At 41.5% G+C, this 13,203-nt stretch overlaps 1 protein-coding gene across 2 annotated transcripts in view; it reads right to left on the minus strand.

Moving 5' to 3' along the window:
* LSAMP (limbic system associated membrane protein) overlaps positions 1-13,203 on the minus strand; it is a 644,842-nt gene that overhangs the window by 304,420 nt on the left and 327,219 nt on the right. For both annotated transcript variants that reach the window (XM_089512481.1, XM_089512480.1), the window contains exon 2: positions 6,714-6,946. In XM_089512481.1, coding sequence (XP_089368607.1) covers positions 6,714-6,946 — 233 coding nt within the window. The remainder of the gene's footprint in view (positions 1-6,713; positions 6,947-13,203) is intronic.

Below are 13,203 nucleotides of genomic sequence, written 5' to 3' on the forward strand. Positions count from 1 at the left end.
ATAACCAACACCTTGTACTGGGCCCGGAAACCAATAGGCAGCCAGTGGAGGGACCTCAAAACCGGAGTGATATGGTCCCTTCTGGATGTTCCTGACACAAGCCTGGCTGCCATGTTTTGAACCAGCTGTAGTTTCCGAACCAGGCACAAGGGTAGCCCCATGTAGAGCGCATTACAGAAGTCAAGGCGTGAGGTTACCAGCACGTGCACAACTGTCTTGAGATCCCTTACTTCCAGAAAAGGGCGCAGCTGGCGTATCAGCCGAAGCTGATAACAGACGCTCCTGACTGTCGCATTAACCTGATCTATCATCAGGAGCGATGAGTCAAGGAGCACCCCCAGACTGCGAACGCAGTCACTAGAGAAGAGTGTGACCCCGTCCAGGACTGGTGGTTGCAACCCAATTCTTGGTTTCGGGGCCGCTACCGTGAGCACCTCCGTCTTGTTTGGATTCAGCTTCAATCTGTTTTTCCTCATCCAGCCCATTACCGCCCGAAGACATTCATTGAGAGAAGAGATGCCATTAGAATTCGAGGCCGACGAACGAGACATGGAGAAATAGATTTGGGTGTCATCAGCGTACTGATAGCACCCAGCACCATAACTCCGTATGATCTCACCCAGCGGCTTCATATAGATGTTAAACAACATTGGGGACAAAATAGCTCCCTGAGGGACTCCACAAAGGAGCTCCCTCTTTCTGGAGTTACTGTCCCCAAACAGCACCCTCTGGGACCTGCCTGAGAGGTAGGACCGGAACCACTGCAATGCAGTGCCTCCGATACCTAATCCCCCCAAGCGGTCCAGGAGGATGCTGTGATCTATCGTATCGAAAGCCGCTGAGAGGTCTAAGAGCACCAACTGGGTCACACTACCCCTGTCAATGCTCAGACGCAGATCGTCAGTCAAGGCAACCATGGCAGTCTCAACCCCAAAGCCTGTCCTGAAGCCAGTTTGAAATGGGTCTAGATAATCGGTTTCATCCAAGACAGATCTAAAATAGCTGACCCCCTTGTTGCCTCTTCCACCTTTTGGACCATGAAATTGTCTTCCAGGCAAGTGAGGAATTTGGTAGACCTTGTGGATTTGGCTGAGTTTGCCTTCCAGCAAATATCAGGATAGTTGAAGTCCCCCATCACTACTACATCTCTCCTTTCTGAATGTGTGGTCATCTGTTCTTAAAAGACATCATCCAATTCCTCAGTCTGACTTGGGGGTCTGTAGTAGACTCCCACAATAACATCCTTGTTGTTTCCCTGCCCTTTAATTTTTATCCAGATGTTCTCCATTTGGCTGCCAGTATTGATGTCCTGGATCTCTTCACTGGTGTAAATATCTCTGACATATAGTGCTATTCCTCCTCCTTTCCTGTTTGGCCTATTTCTCTTAAAAAGGTTATACCCCTCTATTTCTACATTCCAATCATGAGACTCATCCCACCAGGTTTCAGTGAGGCCTATTATATCATATTTGCTTTGTTGTGCTAGGAGTTGAAGTTCATCCTGCTTATTTCCCATGCTCTGTGCATTAGTGTAGAGACATCTAAGCCCATATGTTCCCTTTACTTGCTGCCTGTGCAAGTTCTTTTGTCTCCCACTATTGGGTCCTTGCATTGTTTGCCTTGTTCCCTCTGTGTCAGTTTGACTATTTTCTCCAGCCCTTTTGCCTACTAGAATACTGCCTCCCTCCCCCACATAACTCAGTTTAAAGCCTTCCTGATCAAATTCTTGAGACTGTTGGCAAAAATGTTTTTGCCAACTGGTGTGAGATGCAACCCATCCCTTGCCAGAAGTCCCTGGATCTTCAGCATGTGCTTTGCTTTTCATCGTAACTATTTCAAGAACATCTAGAAAAGTTGCTCAGTTCTTAGTAACAACTTTTAAATCATTACTGAATATTTCCAATACCTTCAGAGTTCTTTTCCAGCGTTACTTGGGACTGGTGTGTGTGTTTGTTTGTGTGTTTAATGGTTCATTTTTTAAAACTGGTTTTAATATTTTTCATAGTTTAATTACATTTTAACCTTTGTATTTTGGGCCTTGAGTCCTTCAACTATTTTTTATATTTTAAAACTATTTTTTAAAATGCGCTGAGTCCCAAATTGGGGGGAAAGGTGGAATACATATTGTTGTGGCTGCTGTTGTGTGCCTTCAAGTCATTTCTGACTTATAGCAACCCCAAGGTGAACTTATCAAGATTTGTTCGGAGGAGGTTTGCCATTGCCTTTTCCTGAGGCTGTGATAGTGTGATTTGCTTAAGGTCACCCAGTGAGTTTCATGGCCAAGCTGGAAATCGAACCCTATGTATTTATTTATATATTTTTATTTCAAATATTTATATCCTGGCTTTCTCCTACAATGGGTAATTCCCTAACTGACCTTTATGTCTGGTCGAGCCCATGAGAAAATATCCCTTCAGGGGCTCAAGAGAGTTAGCCAACAGTAGAGCTAGATATCACTTGCTCCTTGAATCACTCCAAAGAGGAATCCCCCATGGACTCTATATGTTTGAGCAATTTTGCAATTACTATATGACCCAAAGTGTTAAACATGCAAAGAAGCATAACTCAAAATAACTAAAGTTTGTATTTTTCCCATTTCCACTTGCTTAGGGAGTCCTTTCTTTTTTCAGCCCCCTTTTAATGTAATGTATAACAATACTTTGAAGCATTCTTTGTGGGGTTTACCTTAACCTGATTCAGAATAGAAGCTTGAGCTCCTGTGTTATGCACTTTGATCTAGTACTGTGAGATGAAAAGATGTTTCTCATCAAATTTCACACAAACCTCATAAGAAAATACCATAACCTATCTGCCATGGTACAGTCTATCCTACTGGGCATAATTTCTCTATGACCTTGGGCAGGGCATTTTTCCAGCTCCAGTAACCACAGATATATTATTTTCAGAGTGGGGGTGCCAACCCCCTTGAAAAACGTGGGAGCTGCACCCTGTTTCTGTATTCCTGGAGTTGTCAGTGCACCACCAGGTTTCAGTTGTGCAGCAGCAAAAGCAGCAACCCACCATTTTTCTTTAAAAAAAATAAGGTATACAAGGAGCACACACCTTGTTTTAAAACAGAATTATTCATCTATGAGGTCTCCATGTACATGATTCTTCTTTAAAACAAGCTGAGTTATCTGTATGTTTCCTTTTCAAAGCAAAATGATTTTCTGTGTGCATTTTGGTTGTATTTACCACCACATTGCCAAAATATGGTAACATGGCAACAAATTTGGCAGGAAGCACTTGTGGCACACAGTCTTTTCCCTCCTTTCGCTGGACATGACTTAATCATGTAAAACAAGCTCTCTGCCATGTGCTATGGTACAGTGATTTCCCATTCCCAAATGGACTACCTAGCACATTGTTAGGGCTGGCACTTGGTATAGTAGGCAGAGGCTCCTAAACAAGATGAGGCAGAATGTCAGATTTTCACGTTATCACTTTTGTGTCGAGCAAAACTGTTGGATTTTTTTTTTAATGGCAGTGATACTTCAAAACAAAACAAACTGCCTTATACTAAGTCATTCTGGTTGTTTATTTGGCACAATGATTTCTATAGTGGCAGAATTTCGTTAGGACCTGAGGCAGAGGAGTATTTGACACAGTGTGTGTGTGTGTGTGTGTGTGTGTGTGTGTGTGTGTGACTTCAACACTATGAATTTCATAGGATTTTCTTAGGCAAGGAACATTCAGAGGTGGTTTTGCCAGTTCCTTCCTCTGAAATATAGCCTACAGCACCTGGTCTTTGTTGATGATCCTGCCCAAGTAGTAACCAAGGCTGGCCCTGCTTAGCTTCCAAGATCAGATGGGATCTGATGCTCTTAGGGACCTGCTCTCTCTCTCTCTCTTTTAAATGGAGATGCTAGAAACTAAAGAGTGTTCTGTATGAAAAAGATGCATTTTCAGAAAGCTACTTTTGGGGACTAAAGTGCTCCAAATCCCCCAGTTAGCATAGCTAGTGGCCTTCTGGCCATTGTGGTCCCGAAGAAATAACACTCCAGTCTCTAAAATATGCATTGTACCACAAAGAGTATGTTTCTTTCCCCCAAAGTGGATTATACTCTTAATTTACTTGTGTACAAGAAAGAGAAAGGTTGGGATAGGTGTTATTTTTACACTTGACATTCTAAAATAAAAAAATGAATGAATGAATGAATTAGTTGCATTAAACAAACCTCGTCAAACTGCCTCGCTTCACTCATTAGCCAAAAGCTACTGTCATTTGTACCAGTCACATCTGACTAATCAAGGTCACAGAGAAGAAAATGTGTGATCAATATAGCATTACACTGTGGAGGAAAGGGAGATAATTTGCATCATTGCTATACTGACCTTACTGACAGCTTCGCAGGATGCTAAAATACTATAGCTACTTTTCACTGAAGATGCAACTGAATTCTGATGGAGCTCAAATCTGTGCCAGAAGACACTCTAAACCAAAACAGGGATATGTTTTGAGCTTATTGGCAGTTTAATTTTTAAAGCCATTTTTTAAAAAATGTAGCAGTGCTTGGAATGAGAAAGGAAATCTGGATGAGTCAGAATTCCTTTTTTGTGCTATATAATTCTGGAGGGGGAGGGGCACTCTGATGGTTCTTTTCATTATCCAGAATTGGTTGCTGAGGCTAGAAAAGTACAATCTTTTAATTCTGTGTAAGTCTTCCCATTTCACAAGGGGAAAAAAGGGTATGCTATTGATTGCTACTTAGTTATTAACAAAATAAAGATATGCAGTTTAATAGGCTTTTTGTGAAACTAGGAATTGCCATCTTGGACCAAAGTAACAGTTTCTCTAGCTCATCATTCAAGGTTGAATCCAGTTAATTTAATTGAACTTGTGATTTCTTTGTCATGACTAACTTTGCACCTAGAATTCAATGGTGTGAAGCCTATCAGTAGTCCCAATTAGAGAAGATCCATTGAATCAATGTGATTTGCATACATTTTGGACTGGAGTACCACATAGACAGCAGATCATGCCAGTCTTAAAAGAAGTGCACTGGCTGCCAATATGTTACCAGTCTGAATTCAAGGTGCTTGTGATGACATTTAAAGCCCTAAACAGCTTGGGACCTTGATAGTTGAGGGGACATCTATCCTCATATGTATCTGCCAAGAATTAAGATCTTCTGCTGGGGCCTTCCTCTATGTCCCACCAATTAGATCAATGTGCTATGGTGGGACATGGGAAAGGGTCTTCTCAGCTGTGGCACTCTATTGTACAATGCCATCCCCCTGGAGGCCCAACTTGCACCAACACTCATGTCATTTATGTGGCAAGTAAAAACTTGACCATTCATGAATGCCTTTGAGCTGTATTAGTTCATACCAAATAGTTTACATAAATCTGTTCTTAACTTACTACTGAAGTTTAATATGTTTTCAGATAATTTAATTATTTATTTGTTTTAAATTGTGTAACTTTCTTTAATGATTTTTGTACGCCGCCCTGACATATTTGATATAGGGCAGGGTATAACTAGTTTGGTGCAGTGATTTGAGCACTGGACTAGGATTCTGGAGACCAGATTTTGAATTGTGGTTTGGCCATGTAAATCCACTGGGTGACTTTGGTCAAGTCACATGTTATCAGCCTCAGGGGGAGGCAATGGCAAACCACTTCTGAACATATCTTGCCAAGAAAACCCCATAATAGGTCCACCTTATTATTTATTATTATTAGCATTATTTATTTAATTAATCTGTATTCTGCCTTTCTCCCAGAAGGGACTCAAGGCAGCTCACAGGTTAAAAAAACATTAAAAACATTACAATCAAACATGAAACATTTAAAATCATCTATAAACCTTATTAAAACTGTATAAAACCTCCTTAAGGTTGCCATAATTCGAAAATGACTTGAAGGCACACAATAAGAGGAACAACAACATTATGTAGGCGCGTTACAGATGCGCCGAAGGGGTGTGCTAGGGTTAGAAAGGGGTGTGTTAGGGTTGAGAAGGGGTGCCACTTCCTGACGCCCCTCAACCCTAGTATGGACCGAGTCTGTACAAAATGGCGGCGCCTGTCCACACAGGGGCCGCCATTTTGATGCCACGGATGTGTAGCGTCCGGACATTGCGCGGCGGAAGTGACACCGTGAGTGCATGACTAGTGCCTTGCGGCGCCACTTCCACGGCCCAGAAAGAAGCGCCATTTCAGCGCCTGTCCACACGGGGGCTGTGCCCGGGAACTGCACAGTTTGGCTGCTGTGGTTCCTGGACGCAGCAAGCGGCGGCGGCAGACCGCCCATTTTGGGTGGTTTGTAACTCGCCGTAGTTTAATAAATAAATAAATAAATAATACATAAATATGTTTTGATTTACAATTCAGCAATTGATTCAATGGATCAACTCTGATTGGGGAAATCAGTAGAATTCAAGCCTATAGGATCAAGCTTCAACTAAAATAGGCAGCATTGCTAAGCATACTGACCGGGAACTAAAACTCATTTTGTTCACTGGGCTTTTGTTTCTGAGTAGACAACTGTTGGTTGGCACAGAATGCCTAGATGCAACTGTTCATCTTTTGACAACAAGTAATCAAATACTGCAAGTAAGCTCACTATTCAAGCACTATAACAACATGCATCATCTATACTGAACCTCAGGAAGTGAGACAAACATGAATAACTGCAGTTTGCCTATGATGGCAAGGGGCTGGAATTTTCGAAAGAAATCTATCCCCATCTCCCAAACATGCTTTCTTACCTTGAACAATCAAATAAACCTGGGAAGTCTTGGGATGATGCAGTGTCTGCACTGAGCATGTGTATGATCCTTCATCGTAGACATCCACTTTCTGGATCCGAAGGCTGTATTCCAGAAGCGAAAGCTGCTGGAGCTCTACTCGGGGGTCCAGGGACCACTTGTCCTGACCAGCAAAAATGATGCCAGAACGATTTAACCAGGCCACCTTGGAGCTTTTGTCTTCTATAAAACACCTGCATAAAAAAAGAAGAGGCAAATTTGCAATCTTTTCTATGTAGTGTTTGAAATATGCTTACAAACTTATTCCAATGCACAATTGTATCCACACTCACACCTACTATGATTGTAAATCTCTACACTCTGTTTTTTGGACAGTCAGTGTGGTGTACAGGTTTGAGTACTGGACTGGAACTCTGGAGACAAGGGTCCAAATCCCTACTCAACCATGGAAGCCCATTGTATCGCCTTGGGCAAGTCACATTCTCTCAGCAGGAATGCAAGGGCACCCCCCCCCCCCTCCTGAACAAATCTTGCCAAAAAATCCCCATAATAGATTCACCTTAGGGTCAAATTGAAGGCATACAATTCTGCTTTGCCAGGTTCTTTCACAGACAGTTTTGAATTTGTCATCACAACTGTCCCCTGTCAGTTAAGAAATCAAAAGAAAACTCAGTTTTACTGATGTGGAACAAGGGTGACACTAGCATTTTGCTCACTGATGTCCACACAAGCAGAAACAGTTAAATCTATCCATTCACCTTGCAACCCATAGTCATGCTGCCTGAAATATTTGCATTGTTAATTAACTTGTTCAGTTGCATAACCTTAGTATAAGCTATTTGAATTTACATCATGCTGTCTTCTGATTTGCATTCACTGCCTACAGATGAGCCCTAGTAGTGCTGAGAAGGTTATTGTCTATTTTGTGTAATGCAGTGATCAGGACCATCTCCCCAAAATGATTAAATGACTGCTTTTCTATCCTGCTTTCTACTACTCTGGGAAGAGGCTTCAAATACTCTTCTATATTTTCATATGCTCTTGTCTCCAGGCTACAAAATTCCTTCTGAAATGGCCAACACTGTGAACATACAATGAAATGCTTTTTTAGTTTTCTTCTCTTATGTACCCAAATGTCGGATGCAGAACAGACTTCAAATATTCCCAGCCCCCTGCCAGCTTGAAGAGTGAGGGGTCAGGACTGTGAACTGTATTTTCAGTTTGCTACAGGAATGCAGCTGTTACATTATGCATTTACTCGCCAGTCCCAGCTCTCACCAGCTCCTTTTGGCATTAGGTTTGTGAGCTGTTTATCTCCTACCCACTCAGCAAAGATAGGTTTTATCTTCTCCTGAAAACTAGATGCTGCTCGCCCCTAGGCAGCATCAGCTCTTCATCCTATGTATCTGTTGCTTAAACAGCACGATAATTATCTTTAGATTTTACCAATTCCATAATGGTTGCTTAACATCCTTAGGAATCCAGGTGACAGAGATGAGGAGGAGAGGGTGAGAAAGTAGGTAACATAGAAACACACAGTATGGTTTACCACCTGGCATGTCCCTGGTTGCAGCTGTCAATAACAGTGGGGTGTCAGCTAGCAGGAGGATGGACTGACAGCCCTTGCAGGCTACATTAGTCATTCAGTCCTTTTATGTGAAAACATAAAGAAGCTTTCACAGAGTCAGACCCAGCTGTATCTAAAAGATAAAATCAGCCCAAGAGGCTATACACACAAAATCACAGTGCTTTCCTTCAGATTAATTAATCTGGGATAACAGTTACCTGCTGGCTCTATCAAATTTGGGCTGAATGGTGTCTCTAATATCTAGTTTTATTTTCAGACAAGACTGCACATGTTAATATTTACCAGTGGCTTCATGGGCAAGGCAAAGCAGGGGACAAACCTAAAAATGATGTAAGTAAAACAACAACAACCCAGATGCCTATAATCTTTCTCTGAAAATAAAAGAGAGGGCTTGGTTCATTGTGTATCCTTAAATCTACCTGCATGCTTGTTCTTTATTCCTATCAAGTTGTAATACTTTGTTTTTCTGTACTTGCATCTGCTATGTATGTTCCCTAAAGCAGGATGAAAGTGCCAGCTAAATACCCGAAAGATCCCCTTGGAACATGGAAGCTGAGCAGGGTCAGCTCTGGTTAGTACTTGGATAGGAGAGTGCCAATGTATACTAGGTGCTGTGGTCTATATTTTAGTGGAAGGAACTGGCAAAGCCATCTTGAATATTCCTTGCCTAAGAAATCCCTATGAAATTCAGTCAGCATAAGTCAACAGGCAACTTGAAGGCATACAGCCATGTTCCATAAAGCATACATTTTCTGTGTATTTCCTTAATATGTCTTTTGGTATGTATTTTTCCCACTGACTAAAGTGTGATGTGCATATTTTGAAATTATAGCATTTCTAACCACTCACTTTTTTGTTTTTAAATGTACCTATTGTTTGTGCACTCTGAAATGGGCTAGAAGCCAAAAAAGGTATGAATTTCTAATTCAAAGTGTGTTTTGAAATGAATCTTGGGGTATGTGAATACTGTCATTCAAAATCTTGAGCCCAACCAAAATTCCTTTCAAACATTGCCTCCAAGGAAGTGTGTGCTGTACTCAAAACACATTATGCAATTTGAGTGCTTCTGTAAATAAATAAAACATTGTTTCCTCTACATGTCGAAGTTCCCCACTGTTTTCTTGAGTTAAAACATTCCAGCCTTCTTTAAAAATAAAATTTCTGAAGCATACTTTGGCCCAAGTCAGCCCCCAGAGGAAGCAAGCCATTAGGTATTTACCCCTTTCTCTCCCACTAAGGACAGCAACAAGAAAAAGGCCATTTCAATGTTCATGTTATTTTCCCACTTTAATATAAATTTTAATCATTTGTTGCAAGCCACACATAGCCTTTGGGATGCAGTCAGACAGAAACTGAATAAATGAAATGAAATAATGATGACTATGATTTTATGCCTTATCTATTATTACTAGTGTTGCTGTTGCTGCTTTCACTTTTGAGCATTTGTTTCAACTCTATACAGTCTATAGGTGCAGTATGGGAATGACATTGGTCCTATCCTATTTACAAACAATATTAAAAGACAGGGAAAGCAAAGAGGTCAATGAAATATTGCACTAATATAGATATTATCCATGTAGATTGGCCAAACATGTGATGACCAGTTATAGCCCTGACCTACAGAAGTGTTGTGTGAGCTTGTTTGGAGAGGAAAAACCAAAGTCCAAACTAATTTGGATGTGGTGTTTGATTCAGGTTTGAATCAGCCTCCCTGGGCTGGATGATTCTCTGGGAAAAGAGTGTTGAGATCATGAATGGGGCAGGTTTCTTCCTGAACAGTGCCGCCAGAATCAGAAAGCCACCGCAGGCATCTTTGACTTGCAGCCCCAGAAAACAGTACCATCAAGCCCTATCAGTACCATCAACATATACGTCTCAGAACTAGAGCAGATACATACATACCTCTCTTTAGAAATATTTCAGTCCTTGGTAGTAGCATTAGTGTTGTTGTGTGTCTCAAAGTCATTTTTGAATGTAGTAGTATTTAATTAAATTATTTTACTAACTAATCTCTATTCTGTGCAGCTTGCAAGGTAAATGCCTTTCTATTTACTGTACCCTGGCATTTGATAATTAACTGTCCATTGCAGAAGTTCTGTTAATTGGGGTGTGATTTATTTTCTCTTGGCCTTGTCAGATGTTAGCTACTTTTATAATGGCTGCAAATTAATATTTTTAACAAAATTGTTTACTAAATTGTATTTAAACTTTGCATTACGCCTTATTTTAACTGTATTCTGTTTCAACTTATACTGTAAGCTGCCTTTCATCCCATATTAATATCCAACCTAGCCCTGGAGCTCAAAGAGGTAAATCAAAATTAAAACTGATATATACAAATAAAAACTTACATCATTAAAATCATACAAAAATAAAATGTAATTAAAGAATCTATAATAGTAACAGAATTTTTAAAAAATATCCATTAAAAAGAAGGGGAAAAAACATCACAGTGCATTATTTAAAATGTTTTCCCTATTAACAATCAATTTCAAAAGGCCTGAATATTCTCCACCATTTCACAGAAAAACTGGGACAGTTGTGACCAAACAACATCAGTGTTATTATTATTATTATTATTATTATTAACCTTTATTTAAATTTACACAGCGCTGTACATACAATCTTTTTAGTTAGACGGTTCCCTGCCCTTGGGCTTACAATCTAAAAAGACATGACACAGAAGGAGAAGGTAGTGGTGGAGGGAAAGAGTAAGAGGTCCAGCAGTTCCTCTCTACCTCCGAGGCCTGGACCAAGGCAGATGGACTGGAGGGAGGGCTTGGCTTCATAATGGATGGTTAATCTTCTTCCAGGGAAAATACATACTCTCAAGTAGGATAATACATATACAGTACATAGCAATACAGGAAATGGTTTGATAAACAGGCACCAAAAGAACATCAAATAGTAAGTGACAATTATGCAATGCCTGGGAAGGCTTCTCTGAACAGGATGGTTTTCAACTCCGTTTTGAAGCTGGTTAAAGAAGTGATGGCTCTTGCTTGTGGGGGAAGAAGGTTCCAGGAGTGAGGGACAGCAAGTGAAAAGGGGCGAATCCAGGATGGGGCAGAGGAAATCCTGGGCTAAGACAGCAGACCTTGACTACCAGAACGGAGGGCCCGAGTGGGAAGGTGAGGAGAAAGAAGGTCTGATAAGTAAGGAGGGGCCAGTCAATGGAGGGCTTTAAATGTCGACAGCAGGAGCTTATACTGAATGCGGAAAGGGAGGGGGAGCCAGTGAAGGGATGCCAACACAGGAGAGATGTGGTCAGAGCAGTGGGTGGAAGTGATAATGCGTTCAGCTGAATGCTGGACAGAGATTAAAGGATGGAGGTGAGAAAGAGGAAGCCCAGCCAGGAGGACATTACAGTAATCAAGTCGTGAGACACTAGCGCATGGACCAGGATCTTGGCAGTAGAGGCGGAGAGATATGGTCGGATTTTGGCAATATTGTACAAAAAGAATCTACAAGCCTTGGCTGTGGTCTGGATCTGAGGGATACACGACAGAGAAGAATCAAAGATAATAATAATAATTAATAATTTGTTTTATTTATATACCACTATTCCAAAGATCATAGCGGTGAACAGCAAGTAAGCTAATTTGCCTGCAACAGTCTGAGTACTCATTTTAGCGACCTCGGAAGAATGCAAGCCTGAGTCGAGCTTGGGCCCTTTTGCTAGTCTTGAACTCGCAACCTTGTGGTTTTGAGTGAATGGCTGCAGTACAGGCATTTAACCACTGCGCCACCAGGGCTCCCTGATAAAACCAAGACTGTTGTGGGCTTGCTGGACTGGTTGAATAGAAATGTTGTCCACAGAGACAGAAAAGGAGTGTTGAAGGGTGGGCTTAGGAGGAAAGACAAGAAGCTCCGTCTTGGACATGTTGAGCTTCAGACACCGATGGCACATCCACTGCGAGACAGCTGTGAGACAAGACGAAACTTGCTGTTCAAGCCTTGGAGAAAGGTCAGGGGCAGAAAGATACAGCTGGGTGTCATCGGCATACAGATGGTAGGAAAAACCAAAAGAGCTAATGAGTTTTCCTAAGGACAGTGTGTAGAGAGAAAACAGAAGGGGACCCAGAACAGAGCCCTGGGGAACTCCAACAGATAAGGGAACAGGAGAAGAAGTCTGACCACCTGCAACTACTGCAAAAGATCTGCCAGACAAGTAAGATCTAAACCAGTCGAGAACAGAGTCAGAGAACCCAAGGTCAGAGAGTATGTCAATTAGGAGAAAGTGATCAACAGTGTCAAAGGCTGTAGACAAATTGAGAAGGATGAGAACAGAGTAAAGGCCATTAGCCTTGGAGTGTAAAAGGTCATTCGAGATCTCAGTGAGAGCTGTCTCTGTAGAATGCCTTGGGCAGAAACCAGACTGAAAGGGATCGAGGATGGAGTTGGCTTCAAGAAACTCAAGACAGCGAGAATAAACAACCCGTTCCAAAACCTTAGAAAGAAAGGGAAGAAGAGAAATCGGACGATAGCTAGACAAAGAGGAGGGGTCAAGAGAAGGTTTTTTCAGAATTGGGGAAATGAGAGCATGTTTGAAGTCCGACAGGAAGGAGCCTGTAGAGAGAGAGAGATTGAAGATGAAAAAGTTATTAATGTGGAGGAACACACAAGCTAGGGAAGGCTGCTGCAGTTTGTTTTTACCTGAGCCTACTGGGAAGGGCAACTTCAGCCTCTCTTCTCTTAACCTCTCTGTTAAGTGAATTGAATGTAAATTACTTTTGCACTTCTTTCAGGCTGCATTTGTGGTGCAGAAGCAGTCCAGTTTGACACCACTTTAACTGCCATGGCTCAATGCTATGGAATTCTGGGAGTTGTCATTTTATAAGACATTTAGCCTTCTCTGTCTGACAGTCTGAGAGCTCTGGTGCCACCACAAATTATAATTCC

This window comes from Sceloporus occidentalis, unplaced genomic scaffold, assembly GCF_023333645.1.
Source record: "Sceloporus occidentalis isolate IW3139 unplaced genomic scaffold, rSceOcc1.0.p SCAF_2, whole genome shotgun sequence".
Taxonomy (NCBI): Eukaryota; Metazoa; Chordata; class Lepidosauria; order Squamata; family Phrynosomatidae; genus Sceloporus; species Sceloporus occidentalis.